Genomic DNA, 27,195 nt, shown 5'->3' with positions numbered 1-27,195 from the left:
AATTAAATAATTGGGTTTATTTAAAATTAAATGCTTGAATTCTTATCAAGAATAATCTTCTAGGTAAATATTATTCATTATTAGCATTATGACACTTTCCCTTTTCTACAATAGGACTCACAAAAATGACAAGTTTGATTTATAAAGATAGATATAAAAAAAAAAAATATTTTAATTTATAATTGTTGAATAATTTACTTTGTTGAAGAAAAGAAAAAATTTATCGATAGCAAAGTCCAAAATCGATATGTGCATATTTCTAAATTATATGTTTTGAAAGCTTTTAATTTATATATTTAAACTGTAAATTAATTTTATATAAGTTACATTTTTACTGTCGATTGATTTTTTTGATTAAAAAATAATTAATTGTAAAAAACATTTTTTAAAAATGAAATTTGAATTATTTACTTTGTTATCAATGCTCAGTAAGACAAACGCCATGACTGATGAACCATGTGATAGTGTCATAATCGATCGCAATAGCATGTGTATTAGGTTATAACTTGCTTTCGAATTTTTTAAATACAACAATTGACTGTAAAAGTAAAAAAAGTTTTCTGTAACAAGTTAAATTTTTTTTAAATACTCTTTTTTCAGACAAAAATAAGTGAAGATGACAATAATTGAATACATACAGACATTATCGGATAATCCTTATTTTGGAGCCGGTTTTGGTTTAGCTAGCTTAGGAGTTGGAGCAGCTTTTCTACGAAAAGGATCCCAAGTTGCGACTATTCTTTTCAAGTAATTACTTTTTTTAATCTAGTATGTCTAATTATAATTATAATAAGTATATTTTATTTTCTAGACGTCATTACATGATCACATTAGAAGTTCCATGTCGTGATAAAAGTTATCAATGGTTACTTCAATGGATCACCCACAAAGGTGCTCGTAAAACTCAACACTTGTCAGTAGAAACGAGCTTTGAATTAAAAGATACTGGACATGTCAATACCAAATACGAATTTATTCCAAGTATTGGTACTCATTTTTTCAAGTAATTATAATTTAAATATAATATTCTTAAAAAAAATCTTATTATTTAATCATAATACTAAAGTTAGCCGACATTTCTAATTTTTTTTATTTATTAATTTGGAACGAAGAATATTTTTTTTTAATTATGCTTAACGTTTTTAAGTTTTTTACAAATGAAAATTTTTTTTTCTTATTTATTTGTAATAATTTTTTTAATAACAAAAATTATAAAAATTTTGAGATGTCGACTAGCTTAATTTTTATTAATTAATCATCAATCTTGTTAAAAACACCAAATGTCAAAAAACTTTTTTAAACTATTTGAGCATTAACATAATTGATAATATTTTAGTTTCTTACTTTAATTTAATTGAAAAGGTACAAAGGAAATTGGATAAAAGTTCAAAGAACACGAGAGCAACAGACCTTAGATCTTCATATGGGAATTCCATGGGAAACTGTTCAATTAACAGCGTTTGGTAATGATAGAACGATTTACTTCGAAATTCTGGAAGAAGGTATTGCAACTATTTGTATTATAACGAAACAATAATATAATATTAATGATTATTATTAATTAATTAATAAAAAAAAAAAACCTCTTTTTAACATTAGCTCGTCAAATGGCGCTAAAAGAGCATGAAGGCAAGACAATAATGTACACTGCACTAGGAAGCGAGTGGAGGCAATTTGGTCATCCAAGGAAAAAACGTCCAGTAGATTCCGTAGTACTAGGCGATGGAATAGCTACAAGAATCCTCAATGACTGCAAGGAATTTATAAATAATCCTGGATGGTACAGCGATCGAGGTTGTTTGGTGTAAAGTATCTACAGACGTTAATAATTTAACTAAAAGATCTCTAAAAATTTCTTACATGAAAATATTACTACTTTACTATCCAGGAATTCCATATCGACGTGGTTATTTGCTTTACGGGCCACCTGGATGCGGTAAATCATCATTCATTACTGCGCTTGCTGGTGAACTAGAAAGAGGTATCTGCGTATTAAATTTGTCTGAAAGAGGACTTACGGATGATCGTTTAAATCATCTTCTTGCTGTTGCGCCACAGCAGACAATTATTCTTCTAGAAGATATTGATGCTGCTTTCCGAGATCGTTCTGAAGAGAACCACCGAGGTAGTTATTATAATTATTAAATTATAAATAGATATATAAATACTTAACACGAAAAATGTTTTTTTTAGTTAAAACTGCGTATGAAGGATTAAATAATCTGACAATGAGCGGATTACTTAATTGTCTTGATGGTGTAGCTTCTACAGAAGCTCGTATTTTATTCATGACTACTAATTACAAAGAAAAATTAGACGCTGCGCTTGTGAGACCTGGGCGTGTTGACGTAAAAGAATACATTGGTTACTGCAATAAAAATCAAGTTGAACAAATGTTTTTACGGTTTTATCGCGGCCCTAATAAATTAGAAGCTCTTGAGTTAGCTCGAGAGTTTGCTGAGGGTGTAATAAGCCAAGGAAAAGACGTCAGTCCAGCACAAATACAAGGATTCTTTATGTTTTATAAAAATGACCCGCAACAAGTATTAACTAACATCTCACAAATATGGGAATTAACGAAGTAATAATTATTGTTGTTTTTGCAATTCATTTATTATTTGTATTGAGTTCTACTTAATACAAAAAAATACAAGTTTACTGCGGCATTTTTTAAAACTGTTTATTTTTTTTTTTTTTTTTTTTTTTAAATTTTTTTTTATTGATATAAAAAATTATCACGTAGTATTTATCACTGTTTAATACTCACACATCTACTACATAAATTATACATCAATGTAGTGGTTAATATACAGAATTATTTGGAAAATTTTATCAACTTTTGAAACTGTTAAAACTTTGTTACATAAAAAAAAATGTAATTGATAATTGATATGTAAATATTTACACATTTTATTGTAATAAAATTGGATTAATTAAATTTACAAAAAAAAATAAAAATCTCAATATAAAATACATTTTATAAATGTTTTAAAAACAATAAATTCATCATCAGTTGTATTTAATACCAATGAATTAAAATATACCAATTTGTACTGTTTTCACATCAATATACATATAAAAAAAATTGGAAATATTTTACTTCAAATTCCATAGGAAGTTCAATTAATTATAATTATTGTATAATTGATACAAAAGTTTCATTTTAATTAATTCTTGTTAACTACTCCTAATTTTTCATTTTTGTCGTATACTGTCATTGTATCATTTAAATTTATTTATATTCAATTCAATGTCATTAAGTGAAAAATTAACAATAGTCAACAAAAAATTATTTAAAATAAAGCATTTTTATCAACTGTAAAAATATCTATACACCTAATCATAGAAAAAATAAACATACAAATTACAACTATTCTAGGAACAAAAAAAAAATTTGAGATCATTATAAATAAAATTAATAAAAAAATAACAATATTAAAATGTCCAAATAAACGGCTCATAATTAAGTGGATCAGGCTGATGATCCATGTGATTGTTATTACCAATCATACAGGAAGAGTAGCCAATCATGCCGGAATTTTGTGTATTAGGAATTGACGAAATCATGCGGCAATCAGGTCGTTGCATAATAGGACCCAGTGGTTGCATCGAATGAGGAACAGATGTTTCCGGTGGAAGCACAGAAGCGATAGGAGGAGGAGGAGGTGGAGGAGGAATAGAAACAAGTGGCGCAGGAATTGGTGGTTGTTGAGGTACTAACGATTGAGCTTGAGAAACATGAACCGGCTGCATGATACTTTGCGCCGAGGAATAAGTCATACCACCATTGTCACGGTACTGCTGAATTTGATTTTGCTCTTGAACAACGCTACCGGTAGTTGTTGTTAAATTTTTTGGTGCTACATCAGTCTTCTTCTTCTTCTTCTTTTTACTATTATTATTATTCGACGTCCGTTTAACATTACTAGACCCACCATTAACTTTTTTAACCAATCCTTTCTTTTTCCTCTCATTGCTATCGTTATTCGTTATTTTTGGTTTGTTAGGTCGGTTGCCGCTGGGCTGCCAAAGATGAACAGTATGCACAACATTACCTTCACCCTGCTTTTTACCCAGCTTCCAACTGTGAATTCCAGCTTTGTGTAACCTCTCCCGTACAGTATCAACGCTGCAATTCAAACCGAGAGCCGGAGCGACGTGTTTAGCTGCAGTCAGTGGATTCTGTGTAGCCATTGCAACAATTGCCTCATCTTGCTCTTTGGTTGTAATCCTTCTGCGTCCTTTTCTCTCCTTTGTCTGAACATTGCCTTCTTTGTTCCAACGTTCCAGCCACCTTTTGACGGTCCTTTCAGATCTGTTTATGGCCAGAGCGATTGATAGCGTAGACAGCCCAGCCTCGGACATTCCAATCATTCTGTTTCGAATTTCAACGGAAGTTTCAAGCGTCCCTTTGGCTTTGCCACCTTTTTTTTTCCTCGAGCGACTGCGGTCGTAATCATCTTTATTATTCAGCTCGCCATCGCCGTCAGAACTATTATCGATGCTTGAATTCGAGCAGCTATTCGAGCGCACCACTTTGCTAGGCTCTCTGATAGGTTCCAGAGATAGCTGAGACTGAATTTGGTCTAACTGATGATGTGGCTCATCGAAGGGATGATGGTGAAGATGGTGCTGAGGTTGATGATGGTGAAGTTGTTGAATAGACTGGTTATGTTCTTGCATATGTTGCTCGTGTGCGTGCTGCTCTTGTTCTTGGGGTGTGTGAAGCTCCTGAAGGTGTTGCTGAGAAGACGGCTGGTGAAGAGCGACACTTTCAGGCTGACTTTGAGGATAATGGTGTGCATTTTGCCCTAAATCCAGAGGCCAGTTTTGCGTTACGTCCACGCCGGAGTGATGCTGATACATTGATTGAGGTGAGACTACTAGACTGAGAGCGTTGTTGAACTCCGATTGACTATTCATGAGCGAGGGGGCTTGCATTTGAGGACTTTCATCGCTCCGAGGTTGTACTTGATTAAAATTGTCCGGCTGGAAGTTAAAAGATGAATTCAACTGATCTTGTTGCTGTAACTGCTGCGGTTCTTCAGTTTGCGGCTGTTTTGATGCCGCAGATTCTTCAGTGTCGGTATTATTACTTGCAGGTTTGGCTCTTTTTTTTAAAACTTTCCTCTTAACAACAGCTCCAGATTTTTTAGCGCTGTCGTCGGGTTTCTGACTCTTCTTTTTACCCAATGAAGTACCTGTAGGACGCCACACTGCCTGCTGAATAGCAGCTCCATCCACGTCTCTGGTTACAAAATTAAGCTGTTAATAATTAGTAAAGACAAGAGGAAGTGAGTAATAGTAACAAATTTAATTAATATAAACAAACCCAAGAGGAATTTTTTGAATATGTTTTCTGGATGGACTCCAATTATGAATTCCAGCTTTATGAAGTCTCTCTCTGATCGTATCCACCGAGCAAGTGAGCCCCAAAGCTGGAAGAACTGCTTTAGCTGCTGTGATTGGTGTTTGTGTTGCTAGTCTTACGATAGCTGCATCTTGTTCAGTAGTTGTCGCTCTTTTTCTACCGCATCTTTCTCTAGTTTCTACTGTTCCTTCCTTATCAAAACGATTCAACCATCTCTTTACTGTTCTTTGCTAAAAAAAAAAAAAAAAGTTAATTAGCAATTATAAATAAACATAACTTAATATATAAAAAAAATATGACATTAAAGTTACAACTTTTTAATTTTATTTAACAAAAAAATTTTTTCCAAAAAATCATTTTTAAAAAACTGCATTTTTAATTTCTTAAAATTTCTAAATGTCAATTTTATTGTCATAATTTATTTGATATAAAATTCTTAAAATTATTAAATATATGCTAAATTAATTTTAATAAAAAAAAATTCTTACAGAACAATTAACAGCAGCAGCAATTTCACGTAATCCTAAACCAGCTTCATACATTCCAACCATACGATTTCTCAGCTCTGGAGTTGTTTCATGTACTCCTCTTGTTTTACCCATTGTTGCAAAAATTAAAATTTTAAATAAAATAAATATGTCAGCCTGTGATAAATTTAGTTCCAAATTTTCGCGCTAAAATCCTTAAAAAATCACGTGACGCTGAACAACATGGCTGCCAAACTGTCATTTAAATATATTTATTACAGGTTATACACAAACAAAATCAATTGTTGAGCTTGATTGTTTGATTTAATTTATTAATTTTTATCGATGCGATATTAATTTTTAACCAATAATTAATAATTGTTATTTAATAATCATAATTTACGGACATTCGTACAAAGACACCATTAGATTGTAGTAATTTCATGTTGATCATTAACATTTTTTGCATTACCATAAAAAATTGTTCCGAGGCACTTTTATATTATTACCTCAACCAAACTTTAAAGTCCACTTGTTACACATTTAATTATTTTCAAATTGAACTGTCAATAACCACTAATGTAAATAAATAAACTGCATTGCATTTAACAAGACAGAAGATATTTTGTTTAATTTATTTAGGCAGAAAAAAAAAAACCTTTTCCAGCAGTCAATACAACTTCAGCTGTACAGTCTGTGGAAATTATTTTGACCGTCTGCGTTTGCACTTGATACACATTTATTTTTTAACCAACTGTTAATTTATTATAACACTTGAGAGTATTTTACTCATTTTAAGGATATTTATAAACAACTGAATATTATTTATTTCCATTGCAAAGATTATTTAACTTTTTATGAATTGGTTTTGTTTTTGAGGTCTAAACTACGACGTCAATTCCAGTTCAGTGGGCTGAATGTGTGAAACTTTTGATTCGATGTATACTTAGTCTGTCGAAACTATTCCCACCAGTGGAGATTTTAATTATTATGTATGCACGAAAAAAATTGTTTAATATTCATTAAAACATTAACACTATTCCATTTAATAATTACTTATAATAATAATTTATATTTTCATTTCAGATAAATAAATTATTTATAATGAAATATTTAGTTTACACATTAAAAAATTAAGAGATAATTTATAAGTTTTTAAGAATTACAAAATGAATAAATTATAGACTAATCATACAAATATAATTATTTGAAAAAGTTTTTTGGTATTATGTTACAAAAACAATATTAAATAAATATTAGTTGTTTAGTTTATAACTTTGATAATAGAGCAAATTGTGAAAAACTTAATCTGTTGAAAGAAAAATTATAAATAACATGTTTTCAACTTATATTTTAAATTATCTCAGTGAGTTAAAATTTAGCTTGAAATATTTTTTAATTGGTTAAAATTCTTTTTAATTAACTTTAAAAAATTTCAGTTATTAAAATAATAATACATTTTGAAAACTTTAATCGGATCTGATTTTATAAAAAATTCTAATTCTAAAAAGTAATTTAAGTCTAAAATTTTTTAATTTTCTAAAATTCTATGAAATTTTCAAAAGTTTTGTAATTTATAAATTTAAAATTCTATAAAAATTGGTAATTAAGATTCGAAATTTAATGAAATTCTCAGAACAAAAATACAAAATGATATAAATTTCATGACAATTTATAAATTTAATTATTAGTTGAAAAATGAAGCTTTTTTTTTATAAATATATTCATTATTCTTTGATAAATAAATGAACACTTGTCATTATTATTTTTTTTTATTTTTTGAATCAATTATAAAAACCTCGAACAGTCATTTTACAGCTTTTAAAAGTATTCCACCTAAGTAAACAAGTTAAAAATCCAAAGAAGAAATAGTATACATCAAAGATCGGTGTACATATTATTAAAGAACCGATCCAATAAAAACAATAATGCTCCAGAGACGATAATAAATTAAACGAGCGGCCCAGAATATGCTTGTACTCTAAAGTACTAATATCCGTTGATGTGATCAAATCTGTGAGGGTCAATGCTCGGTATTAAATGATGTATACATAGGTAATAGACAGATGCTTGGCCTAAATAATTCAAATTTTTAATTTATTATTTTTTACTACTTTGCAAATGTAATTGAACTAGGTATGCTGTAAGATCATGCTCATATATATTTTAGTATTAAATAAATTACGGACACTGCCGTCGATTTACTGTGATTTATTGTATCATTGATTATACCTTTTGACTGGTTTATTGGTAATTTAATTTCACTCATCTAGATGATGATGATGTGTGAGCTGACCAGTCGACTGATCTCACCCTTGATAGAATTGATAATACTTTTGTATCAATTTAGGCCATGCAGAACCCACGATTTGAAACCACTGGCGAACTAGCTCACTCCTAGTTTAGCGAAGGGTCAAGTCAGATCTTTTTTTGCTGTTGAATTTACTATTTATTTTATTTTTTATCCTTTGTATAAATTAATAAAGAATTTTAAAAATCTCTATTAGTTAAAGTAAAAAATAAATATATTGTGAGCAAAAAGTAATCGCAAAAAATGAAGAAATTTTTATTTATGATTTGTATTTTTATTCCATCAGTTTTCTGTGGGGTAGGTTTTACTACTGAATTAAAAGATATCTTTTTATAATTTTATTTAAAAATAAACTATCAAAAACAAATATTAAAATTTCTAACGGCACTCAAAGAGTTTTTTATTATTTAAAAAGAAAAAGAAATAAAAATAAATTAATGCAGCATTAAATTATTTCGCTTAAGTAATATAGTTTTGTGAATAGTGATAAGTGTTATAATTACTAGTATTAATCATTTTTTATAAAATTATTGTCATAGTAAAATCTAGTTTTTGTTAAATAAAAAAAATCTAATGATTCATGTTGGATAATTTTTGCAGTCGCGACCCAGTTTCGTGACTGATGAGATGATTGCCATGGCTGCGAGTGTCGTCAATGCATGTCAAAGACAAACAGGCGTGGCTACAGGTAATTTTATTTACATTTAAATACTAGATTGTTTTTAGTACATTTTTTTCATTTTTTTATACTTATTCAAATTTTTTCAGCGGACATCGAAGCTGTAAGAAATGGAGAGTGGCCAGAGTCTCGCCAATTAAAAGTAAATAATAACTGTAATAATATGATTGTTGTCACTTCACATGGCTCCTGTTATGTATCTTACAATTATATATTTTTTTTTATGTATCATTATTTAAGAAATGGAAAGTTTTATTTTTTTCTACAAAAATACTTCCAACTTAAAAAATTTTATAATAATAAAGTTTCACTTCAAAATAATAAAATTTTTTCTCTATCAGCTATTATCATTTAATTTTTTCATGACTATAAAATTATTCTAATGTTTAAGCTCATAAAAATCATAAAAGTCAAACAGTTTTGTAATAGTATAGAAAAAAAATTTTTATAGCCGTTGGAAATTAAATTCAATAACGAATTCAAGGATAAATCCGTTTGTTGTAAAAATCTGTTTTCATTTCTTCTGTTATAATAAAAGTTAAAAAAATTTTAATTTGAAATTATTTTTTTACAAAATAATTATTTGAACTAACATGAGTATTTTTTAGTGTTACATGTATTGTCTCTGGGAACAATTTGGATTAATTGATATCAAAGGTGAGCTGAGTCTCAACGGAATGCTAACATTTTTTCAAAGAATACCAGCATACAGAGCTGAAGTTCAAAAAGCTATTCGTGAGTGCAAAGGAGTTGGTGAATATTTAGGTAAATTTAAACTACGTTTTTAGTGTGTTAAAAATAAAAATTACAATTTTTCCCGTTATATTTATTAATATATTGTATTTATTTTTTAGCTAATGGAGACAATTGTCAATATGCGTATACATTTAATTTATGTTACGCAAAAGTATCACCCAAGGTTCGTACAAGAATTAATTTATTTATTGAATCATAGACAATATAAGATAATTTGTGCATTATTTAATTACGTGATAAATATTTTTTATTTCAGACGTATTACTTATTTTAAATTCTACTATGACTGAAGATAATTATAAATAATTGGAATTTTATTTAAATATAACTAAACAATATTGAAACCCACTCAATTATCTGTTTAATAACAAAAAAAATCATAATGGTGTAATATATGTTTATAATTTTATTAATAATTAAAGACGTATAACGTACACGTGATTCGATTTTTTTTTATTAATAATTAAATTCAATAAACATTAATCAACAGGTTATAAACTTTTTTTTTACTAGCGTACTACATAAAAATATTTTTTTTTACCAATAAATGAATCCATGCTAATAGCTATGATTCACAAGCTAAATAACTTAAAGCAAAATTATCAATGTTGATCATTACGTTATTGGCAATTGTTAGGTAATTCTGTAATTAAATAATTTTTTATAACATCAAAAAAATAATTGTATCAATTGTAATTATTTTTATGAGTAATAGAGATTTTAATGTGTATTTAATTTATAAAAAAAAAATCTGTATAATTATGTTACGAATAAATTTTATATTTCCTGAAGAATAGAAAAAATATTAATTCTATAACGATAAATCTAAAGTTCGAAGAATAAATATTTTTTTATGATGACCTGCTGATCTCTAAATGATCATGTCGCAGCTTACGGAATAATCAGTGTCTTGAGTACTTTATAAATTGCTGTAACTCGCGGAAAAATTAATCATTCTCACGGCAGGTTTCAGTTACGACTATTTCCACTGTTATATTTCTATAAGTCGAAAATGGCTAAATTTTTGTTGAGCTTTGTCAATATTTTACTTTTGGTTGCTTACGTTCAATCTGGAGTAAGTTATACATTATTTTATATTTTAATTTAATATTTAGTTAATTTAATTGTTTAAATGCTTAATTATTAATTTCAGCCAGTTCCAGAGGAATTTTTAGATGTCCAGCCAACAATTCGTGCTACGTGTGTGAAGGAATCAGGAATTCCTAGTGAAGGTAATTTTTTTTCTTCTTTTCAATTTTTTTGTTGCTTTTCAATAAAAAATTTTCAAAAAATATTATTTTTGAAACAGATTTGGTCAACAAAGCAGCAAAAGGAGAATTCACTGATGACCCTCAATTAAAGTGTTACTTGAAATGTATTTTTGATCAATTCAGATTAGTAAGCAAACGTGGAATCAACTTTGACGCAATGTTAGCTTTATCTCCTCCATCAATGAAAGAATCTGCGACTAAAATGATCAAAGAGTGCCGTGAAACAAGTAAGTATTTTAAATAAATCTTTTAAAAAAATATAAAACTACAATAAAAAATAAATTTTACAGAGGGAAAAGAAGGTGATCTCTGTGATTTGTCTTATGAAGTTACCAAGTGTTTGTACAATTCAAACCCTGAGACCTACTTCATTCTTTAAATATCTCTTCACATTAATAAAAATAAAATATCCAGATCGACAATTGTTTATGTGTAGGATCGAGTTATAAATTTAATTACTTATTTCCTAGATTAATGGAAGATAACAAAATAAATAATTATTCTATACTGTAAATTAGTTTCATTATTTATTTACAATTCATTATTTATAAATTTTTACTTTTTAAATTATCTAAAACATTTTACCACACGTAGACACTCTTTCACAAAATATATGATTGCAAAATGCCATATTTAAACAACTCATTTACATTTTATTTAATATATCAAGTCTTTAACGTATTTTTATAAGTATACAACATAATCATCATTTAAACTCTTTGATAACCAATATGTGGAATATCAAAACAAAAAAATACTTATTGTACAAGGTAAGTTTTTAACAAGTCACAGTAAAAAATAAACCAAAGAGTATTGATGATTAATGAGCTATTTAAATGATTAATTCTTGGGATTTTCAGAATAAGTTTACTTCAATTCTAAAGAATTAGTAATAAAAAATAAACTACCCATATAGCAATCTTTTTCAAAGCTTGAGCAAATCTGGTCTCAATTTCGATAGTTGTTAGTGTCTTTTTCTACCTATGGGTCTTGTTTCAGATACTTGTAGCAAATTCAATTGACAAGTCTTGAACAAGCTTTGTACAAGAACTTTGAGCCAGATTATAGCTCAAGAATTGTGTAATAAAATTGAGAAAATCTGAAGATGCTTATCGATAAACTAACTGTATCAATTATTGAGAAAGACTGACACCAGAAGCATGCTTAATATACTTGTGCAAGATTTATTCAAGATCTGCTCAAAATCAAATGTTTTCGAATGACCGTTCGCATCATTCTACCCCTCCTATATTTACAATAGGATCAGTGTATCTCATTCAGCTTAACTTTTTAGAGTACAGACCTACTGTTTTATCAATCAAGACAAAATTATTTTAAAATGTGCACCACTGAATCAATACATCTTCAAGTAATGGAGGGGAAAAAGTGCTATAAAATATATAATGGATCATGCATCTTGAGCAAATCTTGAGCAAGTCACGCTTAAACATTTGCTGTTAGTTTTTGGTTCACAAATGCTTTAGAAATGAACAAATTACTGAGAATTACGGATTTTGAGAAAATTTTTACCAAGTCATGGGTAAGTGTCTGTGGTGAGTTTCTGATTCAAAAGATCCGTCAGAAAGTTTTTCAATGCACCTTGCATTAGACTTGTCTCATATTCTTGCACAAAATATCTTGAGCTAGTTATATATAAATCTTGAAGCAGTTCTTTCTACATGAACTTGAGCAAGACCCATATGTAGAAAAAGACACTAGCAACTAGGGGTTTTGCTCAAGACACTGGCACCTAAATCTTACTTAAGCACATGTTACCTGGGTAGTCGTTTTATTTTTTTTCACTAATTGACCTACTCATACTCTAAAAATCCCAATTAATTGCTAATTGCTAAAACTTAAGTCTTACGAGGTTTTGTTTTACGTTTATTGATATTCATTATTTGTTCGACGATAATATCATCAGCCCGAGGATCAATCGGCGCAACGGGCTGAGAAGATCTTGACACTGGAGTTGGTTTACTCCAATAATCAACAGCGGAATTCAACCAACTCCATAATTTATCACGATTCAAAAACGCCAGTGCAACCATCATGATAAATGGCAGAGCCAGTATCGAAGACTGACTCATTTCTCCCTGATCAACTTTACGCTCTGCATTAAAATTCAGGGTGATAGCTTTAAAAGAAATGTTAGCTTCAAAGTAGTTAGGAACTATCCTGTACTTGTACATCGATGGAGACAGTGAAGTGTCCAATTGAACAAAGTACTTACGGCTATTTGATTGCAAAGATGGCAAGTGGATTAAAAATCCAGGATTGCTGTGGCTCGTAAATTTATTTGATTGTTGCGGATCTATTTTAGCGATGTGAATAGGCGAGTCCGGTTGATCTTCACGACAAAGCTTAACTTTAAGAGTGCGATAATGCTCAGGTGGGTCGGAGAAAACACGTACGGCCAAGTCTGTACGTGAGATCGGATGGAAAGCGACGAAACGAAGCTTGCTGATGTCTTCAGTCGCCTGAGCAGCAATAGAGCTCGGAGACACTCGGTGAATGTGGGCATTAACTTCAGTATTCGGTTTCAAACGGATTATATACATGCAAGTCGGTTGGAGTCCTCTGATTCTGAAATTTCCATTCTCTTCAGTAGTCGCTTCTTCTTGAAGATTTGAGCAGTCTCCTTGACCCTGAGCTTCCACGATCAAACCAGGTTCAGGTTCGCCGTTTAGAGAAGTCACTACTCCATAAGCACTGAACGCAACTCGATTACCAGACAATTTAACCCGTAAAGTCGCGCCCTCTGTCACAGTGATCATTTTAGACGGAGGATCAAATCTGTACTCTTTCATCATCGGCCTAAGGTAGTATTCCCCTGGAGACAGAGAGTTGAACGACAGCTGGCCTTGCTCAGGCGTGATGCTATTTTTACGGTAGCTCTGACCACCAGATAATGACAAGAGAACACCTTGCAAAGAGGAATCATCAGCTTGATCTGTCACCTCGACAATAATCTCAGCGAGTTTATGTGCTGAAAAAACTCCGTTAGCGTCAGGCCCACTGATGGCGTATCCTACTTTTTCAGCAGTGACACTGTACTCAATCGTACCGTCAAGCGGCCCGATACGATAAGCTCCGTCTTTTTGGGTAACCAGCGTGTGGACAGGCGAGCTTTTGTCTTTACCGTAAATTTGGATGGTAACTCCTTCAAGAGCTGGAGATATTTTTCCGCTAACGATTTTTCCTAGATTTCCTACTAACGTCGCGACGTCATTGTGACAATCGTTGCTTCCGACAACCTTTAGAGAGGAAGGATTAAACAGCATGATGTCAGATATCGGTGTGATAACATAAGTAGAATCTGTGTGAGCATTAAACTCAAAATTGTAACGATAACTGTCTCCAGTCTTGGTGTATTTAAGCGGACCAAAAGTAGTTGAGTCACCACCAGATTCTATTTTTATTTTGACATTGTCAACACCTGCATTGCTGATTATCTTCCCTCGGTGTCTGTGTTCGGTTGACGATAAAATAATTGGCTGTTGAGTCTTAGTGTCCCAAGTGTATGAATCCTTTGCGTAGACGTGACAGCTTTTGGGGATGAATTTATACTCACCAGGGCTTGATACGCAGTGTCTCGTACTACCAAGGGGTAGAGTCAGAGCTACTTTCTTTCCTTTAACGGAATCGATGAATTCTACCGCAGAGTCGTGAGAAGAAATAAATGTAACTGAAAATCCAGTTTGTTTAAAAACAGGAATTTCAGCCCGTTCTGATGTTATCAGAACTCGATGGCTTGGATTCTCCCAGCAGAAAACATCTGTGTCAATCAAAACTTCGTAATGACCTGGAAGTACTTCTGTGAATTCGTATCGTCCATCTTTGATAGGAATTGTTTGAACGGTAACTCCGTCAAGAACTTTTAAAGTTACAGAAGCTTTGCTGCAGTCAGAATTCTTCAAGCACGCGACAGATCCTAGAAGGGTGGCTTTTAATTGTAAGAAATTTATATTACTAATTGGTTTACTGGACACCTCGATGGTTTGTTGAATTGGGAAGAATTGAAGGCCTTTGGTTTTTTCTTCAGCTGTCACAATAACACTTACTTGATAATTATCCGGCACCAGGTACAGACAATACTGGCCAGTCTGAGGATCAGTTTCAATCTCGCGCTTAAATGTTTTACCAGCATTTTCAATAACTATTTTGCGGTGGTGAAGAGTTCCTTTGGTTAACAGAGTCACAGAACCACATACTTTGTAAGATGAAGGCAGAATATCCGGCAAATGATGCTCGCTTGGTGATATTTTAACGGTTTGTTCATCGAATTGAACATCATTGGCCTCTACTTTTAATGAGTACTGGCCAGCTTTCATTTTGTCAATTGTATAAGCACCATTTGAATTAGTTTTAACGACTTCTTTACCAGACAAAAAAACTCTAGCGTTAGCCAGTGGTGTATTCTTATCCATCATCACGCGACCAGCGACTGTGAAACCTGTTACCTTAAATGTTTCTGACACTATCAAGTCATTGTGATGTACTTTGAATGGTACTTTAGCTGGTTCAACATCAAATTTTGTTGCGAAATTAGCAAAGTATGGGACAAAAGTGTAATCACCGTTTGAAACGGATGAGAACTTAAATTTACCATTTTTGTCGGACTTGACTTGACACAAAGCTTTGCCATTTTCCGCGTTACCTTCACTGGTCACTGGTGTCTTGCAATTTTTTATTTTCCCTGTACCGAACAGTAAAATTGAAACATCTACGACTGGCTCATTTTCGGGTTCGCTGGTTATCTGCCCGCTGACATCATACCCGAATATTATTAAACTGTTGTTCGGTAACTCAGTGTTACCTTCTCGTACTGTGACTTCTACAGTGTTTTTCTCAAATGACCAGTGCGGGTGAGAAGCTACCAGAATGTATTTACCTGGTTGGATTGGAGTGAATGAAAAAATACCGCCCTGCGATGTTGTTGTGACACGTTCAACTACATCGCGATTGGTGCTTTTATACAGCGATACGGTGACACCAGTGGGTCCATCGTTGGATCCTTGACTTATTACTTTTCCAGTAATACCAAAGCCGTTAAATTTGAAATTGATGTCTTTACCTTGACTGCACAAATCATTTACTCCGTCTACTACTAAACGAACTTCCGTGGGCTCGAAACTCCAACCTCGAGGTGGTTCAACCTGTTTAATTATTTTACATTATATTTTGATAAGATATTGGGAACTATTTATATTTTGATAGTTTAATGGTACTGAAATTAACCGACAAGGCAATTTTTTAAGAATTAAAAAAATATTACATATTTTTAAACTGAAATCAGCAAACACCTGACTACTTTTTAGTTTTATTTAAAAAATGAATTAATCGTAAGAAACAATTTTTTAAAAATTGCATTTATACTTTTTTAGATTTTTGCAAGTGGAATTTTTAAAATTATTTTTTATAAAAATTTATCTGTACAGAAAAATTCAAACAATTGTCAGATATTTCATGATTTTAGTTTCATTATTTTTTCTACTTTTAGTATTATTCAAATTTTCGTTATTCTTAGTTATAATTGTTAAATTTTTTTATTGCTCATTAAATAAATACTGTGTATTATTATATCTGTTTGTCAGCTTGATAAATTTAATATTTAATATACAATAAAAAATTAGAATCACCTTTAATATGTATTCACCTTTATCATTGTCATATAAAGGTAAAAAGTAATATCCTGTATTGGGTGCAGCTTCAGTGTAATCTTTTAAACTGCCTGATTTAGTAAACCTGTAATATATTTTTTAAATTAATTTTTCACATAAATTCTTTAATATTACTAATAAAAATATTTAAATAAATATAATGACTATGCTATCATTTATATCTAATAATTAAAAAATTTTATCACTTACAATTTAACCTGTACTTTGGAGTAATCAATGTTTGTATGGCTTTTGATAAAGCCGCCACATCCCAAAATTTCCTCCGACACACAACATTGGGATAGTAATAAAAAAATTATTTTATAAATAATAAATTTATATAATGTTGACATTATTTTATGTCAAAAGTCCAGTGACTGGACAATTACTAATTACTTGATTTATTAAAAACTCCAATTATATGAATTTAATTTGTGGCCGACAGCGAAACTGCCAACGGGCCAACACAACACTATCTAATTATTGCTGTCACGTGATGTGTGGCATTTATTTTTACCGGCGCAGCCGAGCCGATAAGTGTATAATCTTCCAAAGCAGCTGGAGGTGTAACAGTTATGCTCCAAGCAAGAAAAGACATCTATTGTAGTAAACATAGTAAGTACATTAGTTAACGGTTCTTTCAGACACTCATTTTTCTAAAAAGTTATTTTTAAGCGGTTTTCACTTTTCTTCTTTGGTATTTAACTAATAATTGATATATTTAAGTATTTAACTTAAAAATTATGTAGTGGTCACATCATTATTTGATGTTTAATGACAAAAACAATTTTTCTACAATGGTGAATTCAACAGTAGTGAATTTTTTGATTGATACGCAGAATCACCAAAACGGAAGCACATTTAACCAATTTCATTAAAGTTTTTGAGTATTGAAAAGTAAGGTTAATTTTTTACTGGGTAAGTATTTTTTATAGAGAGATTTTTTAAAATTGGTTTTTTTTTTCATGAAAAATTTTTAAATTCATTAAAAATAAAGGATGATTTATTATGAAAAAAATTATCCAACATCCAACAATTGTTGGGATATTTTTTTTAAAGAGGTATTGCAATACCATAAATTTCTTCTAAACAAATAAAAATTTCTAATAAAACACTGATATTCAATGGATTATTTATAAAAAGTTATTTCGGTTTTTTTTAATGAGTATTACGAATAGAAGAAAACATCTGAACAGTTTTCAACAAACAAATTATTGTAAAAAATTTAACGAAAAATTTCACATTTATAAAATAAAAAACATTAAAAGTGAAATTTTTCAAAAATATTTTTCTTCTTTCTAATTTAATGAATTGATAAAACAAAAAAATAGTCAGGAGTTTGCTTATTTCACTGTCAGGACTTATTAACAAAAGTTTACTACAGATTTACCAATAGATAGATCATGTACTCTCGATTTCTTTGATAAAAGTAATTATATCAACCTCTAGAATATAAATGATCTATTAGGTCAAAATTAGGTTCTCGATTTGTTCCTTCTATAGAACGGATAATACTTATTATAATTCGATATCTTATCTTCTATATGTTATATACTTCAATAATATGAAATTTATTAACATTAAAAAGATTGGGTAAAAGACTCCATTAGTGGGACCTCATTACTGAGTCTTTCTTTGATTTTGGTACTTATTCAATTAATAAAGTCATTAATTTCAATCATGAATATATTATTTATAATCTTTAAGACCTTTAGATCAAAAAAATTTTTAATTTTTATTCCGAGTAGAACATTTTTTCATTGAAAGAAAAAGTGCCACTAATAGGGATTAAAGGTGCCACTAATGGGGTCTTTTATCTTTCTCAAAATTTAAAAAGATAATTCATTTAATAAAACGCGAAATATAGCATGAATGAATTAAAAAAATCAGGAAATATGAGATTCTTATAAGAAATTATTAAAATGATTTCTTCTTATCACAATTATCAATTTAAAATATTTTTTGCAAAATTTGAATTCATATATTAAAAACAAAAACTTTTATTTAGAGCAATATATAAGTTCAACCAAAAGTATCACTTAACCTTTCAGAATCGTTTAAATATCGATATGATATCAATATTTAAAAGTACTCCTTATACTTCATTCCATTTTGATGAAATATAACAACTGTACGACTCTCTTCGAAGATGAAAATTTTATGCGGAAAATGTCCAACATCGATGTCACAGCTATACACAAGTGGATTGCAATACATAACCAATAAGAAGTGAAATGTTGTTGGTTTCTGCGACATAGCTGATATAAAATCTATATCTACCTATCTTCTCTATCTATGCTGTGGTTGTGGGGTAACGATAGGGTTGGTCGTGGTATGAGTTTAAAGGTCCATCTATATCCTCCATCTTGTATAAGAAGCGTCCCTCGTCGAGTCCTGGTCCGCACGACGCATAGAATACTTAAAGTTTGCTCCACCTCAACGTTTTTTTTTCTTTTAACTTTTTTCTTCCTCTTCCTTCTTCTTTTATTTCTTCTCTTCTTCCTGCTCAAGGATCACCCACTTTTTCATCCTCTTATTCTATCGGCTGTCGAAGTGGCGGTGACGTCGAAACGTTTCGCATAAAGTATTCTTGCCCGTCGATCGAGAAGATACCGTAGAAACTGAGTTACGACGCTACGTGGTCCCGTCACCCATCTCATTTTCTTCAACAGTAGTGAGTGTATAGAGAGTGTATAACATCAACTTTAAGTTAAAGCCAACCTAAGGGAAATGGAGAAATACTCCCAAGAGATCACGCAATAATGCCTTCTTTTCTAATGTCTTAAACTTAACGTTTTTCGAATTCTTTTTTTTAACATACAATACTTAATCGGTTGTTCAAGCACGTCGAGAGAATAACACGGAAAAAAGTAAACTGTAATATTCACTCGGATTCCGGTTAATTTTTATAGTTTCAAACAGTAAAGCGGACATCGGGGTGGCAAAAATATAAATATTACAGAACTTAATGTAGAAAGTATAAAAGCCACAATTTATAATTTAATATCCAAAATAAGTGATTAGTAGCTGTCACTATAGTAAACAACGACTCTTTCATCTTAAAAAATTACAGTTTCAAACAGTAAAAATTGCCATTTCAATATATAGTCCATATTATGAGAAGGGGAACTCAGATGAAAGAGAAGAGGGTCCCACTCTGGGAGAATTTAACATTTGAAACAGTAAAAATTATACTTTTAAAATATACATTTTACCAGTCCAAGCAAGTCAATAATTACAGTTTGATTTTTAGCGTCTCGTTTAAAATTTACCATTTTACTTTGTAAATATTGACATTGCTTGTATTAGAAATTTACTAACTTTATTTTATACTTTTTACATATCATAAGATCATTTTTTAGGTACGAAATGATAAATATCAAAGTCTGAATTCTTAATTATTATACTTTAACATTTTAGACATTTACATAGCGAATATTACTGTTTGAAATAGTATTTTCTTCCATGTAGAGTAAATTGTAACGGTTAAATAGTAAATATTATAAAGTGAATAGTAAAATCACGATTCTACTGTTTGAAATGGTAATTTTTAGCAGTTGATCGTTACTTATTATAAATCGACTGTTATTTATTGCAGTTTACTTTTTTCCGTGAATAATTTGAATAAAATTAAGTTTTTAAGTATATTGAGTTCCGGATAAGTTTACGGAGCAAATAATGTAGATGATATGGATAATAACTGCATGTTAAGAAAAAATTCCGGATTATCGTCAATTCGTTCCTTCAGTAGTTGGTCCACTTCATTTTAGTTTCACTCAGACTACAAATAAATTCTACATTTTTAAATATTGAGTTTGAATATTTGTTAAAAACAATGTCAACAGCTAGTCAAATTTCGAGCATCGTTGTACAAGCTGAAAAAAAAACTTGATTCGAGAGAAGAATTCTAGAACCAAATAAATTATTTTAAAGAGTGTCATCGTCGCCATTATTCTTAGCTTAAGTAAATTTTACTTACATATACTTCAAAATTTTTTATATTGAATCAAGATCATGAAACTCTTCAAAAGAATTGTTTTGCACAGTAAAAAATTTTGCGTCATTGCGTCAAAAAACTTAGTGTTAAATATTTAACACTTTTATGTGTAAATTTAACATTTATAGTGTTAAATCAACACAAAAAAGTGTTAAATATTTAACATAAAAATTTTTAACACAACATTTTTTGACGCAATGACGCAAAATTTCTTACTGTGTGATTCAAAAATTTTTCTGTTTAATCAAGTTAATTTCTTTTTTAGTGTATTTAAATTATTAAATTATTTAATTAAATTATAAAAAAAAAAATAGGGAACGGGTAAGATAAAAGCACTAATTATTGATACTATAAGAGACATGGTTAGGATTTCATTTTTTTTAACATATTTTAAATTAAAATTGTGCAATTTTTTGCTTTACACTATATTAATTAATTTTTTGAGAAACCAAATGAATGCTTTTGAATAATAATTTCTCAAGTTTAATAATTAATTTTAATCGACAAAGTTAATCATCCGCATAAATCAACCGTTTTCAAAAGAGGTTATTCTCTTTTCTTACAGTATTAAAATAATGAACTCGTTGTTTTGTATTATTGTAATTAAGTGTTAAATTATACCCATTAATAAAACACCTGAAATCAATTTAACTTTATTTGGGAGAAAGAATCATTTTGAGTAATTAATTCAATTTTTTTAAGTAAAATTTAATTTGCTTATAAACTTTTGATCTTAATTCGAGAATAAAATGATCAAAAATGTTTTTTTTTTTATCAAAATTTTTTTTTCTTGAATTATTTTTCCTGGGCTTGTTTCGATTAATTATTAAAACAAACTTCTATCATTGAGTATAAAATTATCTAAATTTATCTTAAGGGGTTAGAGGTAGTCAGCATTTTCAAAAAATCGATTTTTTTTGCATTTTCTTTAAGTATAATATCTTAAAAATATTCTCTGAAAATTTGAAGTTAATCCGATAATTACTTTTCGAGTTATTCGACAAATAACAAAGAGCGTATCACTGTACATAAATCTAATGTGAAACTTTAAATGCGTTTTTCTCAAAACTATGTTTTTTGAACTGGTGACTACTGTTACTCGAAAACAGCTCAGTAGATTTTAATGAAATTTATATAACTTTTAGTATACATAATAAACTCAGGCCTGATCGAAGGATTTTTTTTTTTTCAAAAATTTCGATTTTTTATGACCAATTAACTGTTGATTTTTTCCCGAAAATCTAGAAAAAAATTTCCTGAGGCCGACATTTTGTTAATTTTTGAAAAAAAAAAAAAAAAAAAGCTTCGATCAGGCCCAAGATAATCTATTTATAAAACTAATTTTTTCTATCCGATTGATTTTTGATGAATCTCCAAGGATTTATGATAGTCACCGCAAGGAACTTTTTTTGGAACTGGGTCAACACAAACAGCTATAACTTTGAGAATTATAAATTTTTTTTTTCCAAATTTTCGTGACTTCAAGTCAAAACATTGTGTAATAATGCCGTATTATTACTTTTTTAAAATAACATGATTTAATAAAAAAAAAAAAATACTGAAAATTCTCATTTTTTCGTGTCTCTGACTACCCCTAACCCCTTAAGAATGAATTGAAAAAGTCTTGAGGAATTTTCATTTCTATTGATTTGATTTAATTGAATTGAATAGCTGGTTAGTAAAAACTAAAGAATAATAATGATAATTATTATATTATTACGGTAGGGATGAAAAGGGATAGGGATAAAAAATATTTACAAGGCAAGATCGTTTCATCAATGATGCAAGTCGAATGAGATAGAGTATGTGTATAAAAGTTGTTCGTCGAAGGATCCTTTAGTCCTTGGGGGTCCATTCCCTGTGTCGTAGAAACGAAGAGTCTAGTAACCGACGAATAATCACTCTTGTGAAAACGATCGTCGACACGACACATTATTTATTTATGAGTATCATCAACGAACAATCTCTTGGGAACTTTAATGATTTGTTGAATCATTTAGTTTGTTTATTAATGCTTTGTAATTTTATTTTATTTATTAAGAGTAGTTTTTAAATGGTTAATGTTGAAATAAAAACACCATTAAATAACAAGACAAGTTTACAATTGTAAAAGTAATCGATTTGAGTTTTTATTAGCTTTGTGGCCAACAAAATAGACCGCGGTACTTCTTGACTGATCGCATTGGCGCGTGCTACAAGCCCTTTCACTTCAACAATGCTATTTGTTTTATTCTCGAGAATTTCTTTACTCGTTTGGCTATTTATTTTAACCCCATTTTTTTACGCCACTACTTCTAAATAAAAAAATAAATGTGCGCTTAATATTTTACTTTTAAATGGTTGACGGAATTTTTTACGAAAAAAAAATCAAAAGATGTTAGTTATTACTTTTATTTTCAAACAATTAATTTTCTCATAGGGTAGAAGTACCGTTTGTGGCCACTGTACCGTTTATGGCCATTTATTGTTCAAATAAACGATAGAAATGAATTTATATTAATAAATCATTACAAATTCAATTTTTTTTAATATAAATTTTTTAAAACTCAGCAAAAATATGGTTATACTATTATAATTTTTTTATAAATTAATTCAAATGTTGACTGGCCAAAAACGGTGCTAAGGTGGCCAAAATCGGTACTTCTACTCTAATACTTTTTGTGTATTACTTAAAAATCGACTCAAAATTTGTGTTACATTCCAAATAATAACACTAAATTTGTGTTACTATTTTATAAAATTTATTTCTTTTTTGATCTTGACATTTAGTTTTATTTTCTGGGAATAAATTATAGTTCATTGGAAAATTTTGATAAAAAATTAATAAAAAATGAATTGAATTGTTAACAGTCCAAATAAAAATAAATTATTTTAATGATAAGAGTTGATAAAAATAAATCTAATCAGTGTCAGTTAATATTTATTGTGTTAACAATATTGTCTTAACATTTTCTAAAACGTGTGTTAGATTGTTGGCTGTTTTTTTTTTAGCGCAATAATGTAATACAAATTTTGTGTTAACAATTCACCATGTTTCGTTGTGTTGAAATATACTTATATATAAGTTTATTTTTCATTTTTAAATATGGAATAAAAATAAAATAAAATTTACCAATATTTGATAAATCATGAATATTTAAAAACTGAGGAAAATCGAATTAAAGTTCGGACGTTGAAAAGTGATTAAACGTACAATACAATTCGGAAAATAATTTTCCATAGCTGTCACGTTCCGCAGAAAGTTAATTTTTCTGGTAGGTAGTCGCGTTTAAATTGTCAAAGTCGTATTACGTTGACAAAAAAAAAAAAATAATAAAAAACAAAAAATAATGAAAAAATGAAAATGAAAAACAATGAATTAAAACTCTTTCATCTTGTCGGCTGATAATCTACCGTATGAAAGTTTTTTGATATAAAAATTGTTGTGTCGTATATATATATACATATATGTATATGTGTGTATGAATAGAAAAGAAGTAAAGAGCGAAGGTAAAATAACAAGAGAAAGAATTATAAAGTTAGATGAGTGCATCAAAATTGGCAAAAATAATCTCCTTCTAAAAAATTCTATTAGCCTTGTTTTTCACATTTATGACTTGATAGTCGTTCACATACAGTGGGTTATAATTTAAAATTGACGTTGTTTTTAATCTTCACTACCAATTTCTACATTTATACACATACATGTATATCAATATATAGATCTATATAGAAAAAACGAATACATAAAACGGGTGGATGATATGACGAGCGCATGACGCGGAAAATCCTTGTGGATGACTCAAAATGTAACGTGCGATGAGACTTAACACACTACTGGATATAATACCAACGAGTAAAACGAGTTATAACGAATCAACTCGTCACGCCTATTTTATCCCAGTGAGATTTCAATTCCCAGCAACTCTGTTGTTATTATATTCTTTTAACAAATAACTATTTCTGCTTTTAATTTTTTCATTTTATCCTATTATCGTATTTATATTAAATTATTTTTAACTTAATTGGATTATTGATGTACGTGTTTTAATTTTCTCTGACATATATAGACGCAATTATTTTAATTAAATGAATTACAGAATCGCGCTAAACATTAACATGTAATTCATAAATTTATTCAATGGCGTATTAATTCTTTATTTTATGACTTTCTAAAATTTTATAACAAAGTAAAATTTGAAGTAAATCGATAATATCTGAAACTTTTTTGGGCATTCAATTACAAAATTTATTAAATTATTATCTTTCTAGATTCTCATGAATTATCATTTCAGCACTTCTTATCAGTATATAAATATAAATATAAATATGTCAAGATACCCCAAGATAATATTATAATTAATTATATTATTATATTAATACATATATTTGTATGTTGGTAAGTCATTAAAAGTCTAGCCCAAAAAATATTCCATTTAATTCTCTGTCATAAAACAGTAAGGTGTGACCGAGTGTCACTGAAAATCATACGACCAATCAATTAATTAATACACATTAATTAAATTAATAAAGAATGATATAAATTGGTATACATAAACGAAGAAAATTAAACGATCATAATTATTAATAATTAGCACAATAAAATTTTAGTCAATAACATTTCAAGGCTAGTAACTATTATGAAAACAAACGATAATAATTACAATTATTTAATTTTCTCAGAGTAATTGAATAATATATCGCAATAAATAACCATAAATTAAATACATTAATTTAAACTGTAACTGAATTTTCGAGGATTGAATGTAAACGAAGCGTGTAAATAAACCTTCAAGTCCGGTTACGGGTTTCTAATCCCCCGTACCGCGTTGACACGGAAAAGTACATTACTCACTAAGATGTGTCGTTCATATTGGGACCCGAGCTAGGTACATCCCAGGAGACATTGCGATAAATTTATACAGATCTACATTAAAAATGAAAGAAAAATAAACTATCAAACATATTGAGCGTTTTGCGCTCGACAAGTTTCCAAAGCTTTTTGGGACTTTGAAGAAGAGAAATTTGTCAAAATATAAATCAGAAAAATTTTTTTTGCCAACGATTACGTGTGGTCTGAGGCTTTTCTTATTTTCCTCCCCAAGGGGTGTAATATACTATTTTCTATTCAGTTTGCAGATTTTAATGAGTGTTGAAATGTAAAAAGAGAAAGAAAAGTTTATAATATTATTTTTAAAATTTATCGTTCGTATTTTCTTAACAAATTTCAAAAACGTAATAGTAAAGTTAGTTCAATAGTTTCTATATATGGAGTGCAGCAAGTTTTTGAGTTGACTCAGGTGGGGCTATAGTGTTATTTAATTTGTGTTTAGGACCATCTTAACCATCAATAATAATACTTTTGATTTTTCAAAAGTAACTCACGTTGAATTTGAACAAATTTTAATTGCTATTGTTTTAGTGAAAAAGAGAATATTATAAGAACTTCTATACTCGCACGGAGAGTAAAAGTATAGAAGTAAACGGCTTATTGCTATATGTCATACATACGGGAGCGAGAATAGTAAATAATACGGAAAGCCGCGACTCGGAGTGGTTATACACTGTGGAGAACTATTACCCACTCATGTCGTGTGTGCTCTTTCTCGCTTTCCATATATACGCTTTTTATTTTTTTAGCTGCACAGAAACAGATACACTAGTACGAGATGAAGTAGAAGAAGAGCGGTTAGGGGCGACGTATATGCAAGTGTGGTGTATGAACCAAGGGTTATATTTCAAAAAGAAGGGACGGCCTCCAAGGGGTCGTGAATACCTTAATAGACATAACGTATATCGTTCTTGTCTGGTATATATGCTCTAAAACGCGCTTGTCTTTTTATGATTCTATAAGACTTTCTTTTATTATACACTCTTATGTATATACAAATATATGGGTCATAAACATTAAAAATAAAATGTGCGATTTTTTATTTAACTAATTTGAATGTTATAAATTGTTTTTGTTAACGCAAAGATAAGGTTTTATTTATTAATTATAGTATTATAATGAGCCAACAAGAACGTGAGAGGGTGGATTAATGTACTTTAACAGTTACTTGTGAATTTAGTGTTAGTAGTTATCGACCGAAGGTATATTGATCTTAATCCCTGAAATTAACAACCAAGGAAATCAATTTTTCAAATGACTAGTTTTTTTTTAAATAATTTTTTTATTTTTGGAATACTGCTTTCAATCAAATTAGTGTTTCATCTCTGTTGATTCTCTGTATATCTTGAAAACTAAAGGAGACTAATTAATACGACCAGATATGTAAATTGGTTATACAAGGCCATCCCGTGAAAAATTTTCTGATACGGTTATATATGGCTTTTTTAGGCTATTTATGAAAATAAAAAAACAATTTACAATGAATTGAATTTACTTTCAATGAATTTTCAAAGTTGCGATTATCCATCTAACACTCAAACACAAATTTACAATTGCCGGCTTACGAGTTTTCAAATATGGCTGGGATTGCATTGATCTAATACGATAAAAGAAATTCGTTTCGATTAATAGTGATAATGATAGTGAAAAATTTTTATTCACAGTAGTAGAGCAGTATAATATATGATTAGACAAGACTAAAATTGGCGTCAAAGACCCTCTTCATTAATTAATTATAATTTTTTATTTTTTCTAGAAACGTTCTGTCATTTATTATATCAAGTTAAATGGCAAATTAAATAAAAATTGA

General features: G+C 29.5%; 5 protein-coding genes and 1 long non-coding RNA gene across 9 annotated transcripts in view; 4 read left to right on the top strand and 2 right to left on the bottom strand.

The window, feature by feature from the left end:
- The first annotated feature begins 427 nt into the window (after positions 1-427).
- Positions 428-2,864, top strand: LOC123264213 (mitochondrial chaperone BCS1). 2 transcript variants are annotated; one of them, XM_044727388.1, is made up of 7 exons: positions 428-498; positions 601-747; positions 812-1,003; positions 1,363-1,502; positions 1,600-1,794; positions 1,889-2,125; positions 2,194-2,864. In XM_044727388.1, exons 2-7 carry the CDS (start codon positions 617-619, stop codon positions 2,583-2,585), a joined length of 1,287 nt encoding a protein of 428 aa, XP_044583323.1. In that variant the 5' UTR covers positions 428-498; positions 601-616; the 3' UTR covers positions 2,586-2,864. The 2 variants fall into 2 exon arrangements, with proteins under 2 accessions (XP_044583323.1, XP_044583324.1); XM_044727389.1 differs by having other exon boundaries at positions 496-546.
- Positions 2,865-3,260: 396 nt separating this feature from the next.
- LOC123264205 (AF4/FMR2 family member lilli-like) lies at positions 3,261-6,637 on the bottom strand. The gene is made up of 3 exons (XM_044727376.1): positions 5,860-6,637; positions 5,333-5,601; positions 3,261-5,248 (listed from the first exon to the last, which is right to left on the bottom strand). The coding sequence occupies exons 1-3, from the start codon at positions 5,971-5,973 to the stop codon at positions 3,436-3,438; spliced, it is 2,196 nt and encodes a 731-aa protein (XP_044583311.1). The 5' UTR covers positions 5,974-6,637; the 3' UTR covers positions 3,261-3,435.
- An 89-nt stretch (positions 6,638-6,726) lies between these two features.
- Positions 6,727-9,992, top strand: LOC123264224 (pheromone-binding protein-related protein 6-like). Of its 3 annotated transcripts, none has more exons than XM_044727409.1 (6): positions 6,727-6,830; positions 8,750-8,837; positions 8,918-8,970; positions 9,437-9,593; positions 9,683-9,747; positions 9,841-9,991. In XM_044727409.1, the coding sequence occupies exons 2-6, from the start codon at positions 8,777-8,779 to the stop codon at positions 9,856-9,858; spliced, it is 354 nt and encodes a 117-aa protein (XP_044583344.1). In that variant the 5' UTR covers positions 6,727-6,830; positions 8,750-8,776; the 3' UTR covers positions 9,859-9,991. The 3 variants fall into 3 exon arrangements, with proteins under 3 accessions (XP_044583344.1, XP_044583343.1, XP_044583342.1); XM_044727408.1 differs by lacking the exon at positions 6,727-6,830 and adding an exon at positions 7,874-7,893; XM_044727407.1 differs by lacking the exon at positions 6,727-6,830 and adding an exon at positions 8,361-8,446 and having other exon boundaries at positions 9,841-9,992.
- Positions 9,993-10,522: 530 nt separating this feature from the next.
- LOC123264226 (general odorant-binding protein 69a-like) lies at positions 10,523-11,369 on the top strand. The gene is made up of 4 exons (XM_044727410.1): positions 10,523-10,659; positions 10,738-10,816; positions 10,894-11,082; positions 11,146-11,369. The coding sequence occupies exons 1-4, from the start codon at positions 10,597-10,599 to the stop codon at positions 11,232-11,234; spliced, it is 420 nt and encodes a 139-aa protein (XP_044583345.1). The 5' UTR covers positions 10,523-10,596; the 3' UTR covers positions 11,235-11,369.
- A 1,287-nt stretch (positions 11,370-12,656) lies between these two features.
- LOC123264199 (nodal modulator 3) lies at positions 12,657-16,994 on the bottom strand. The gene is made up of 3 exons (XM_044727369.1): positions 16,729-16,994; positions 16,498-16,603; positions 12,657-16,014 (listed from the first exon to the last, which is right to left on the bottom strand). The coding sequence occupies exons 1-3, from the start codon at positions 16,869-16,871 to the stop codon at positions 12,712-12,714; spliced, it is 3,552 nt and encodes a 1,183-aa protein (XP_044583304.1). The 5' UTR covers positions 16,872-16,994; the 3' UTR covers positions 12,657-12,711.
- Positions 16,995-17,175: 181 nt separating this feature from the next.
- Positions 17,176-27,195, top strand: part of LOC123264227 — a 45,930-nt gene continuing 35,910 nt past the window's right edge. Inside the window, exon 1 of the long non-coding RNA XR_006509288.1 lies at positions 17,176-17,436. This is a non-coding gene — a long non-coding RNA (uncharacterized LOC123264227). The remainder of the gene's footprint in view (positions 17,437-27,195) is intronic.

The sequence above is a fragment of the Cotesia glomerata genome, linkage group LG4 (assembly GCF_020080835.1).
Source record: "Cotesia glomerata isolate CgM1 linkage group LG4, MPM_Cglom_v2.3, whole genome shotgun sequence".
Classification (NCBI taxonomy): Eukaryota; Metazoa; Arthropoda; class Insecta; order Hymenoptera; family Braconidae; genus Cotesia; species Cotesia glomerata.
The sequence above is the reverse complement of the archived record's forward strand: the minus strand, read 5'-3'. Positions and strand labels throughout refer to the sequence as shown.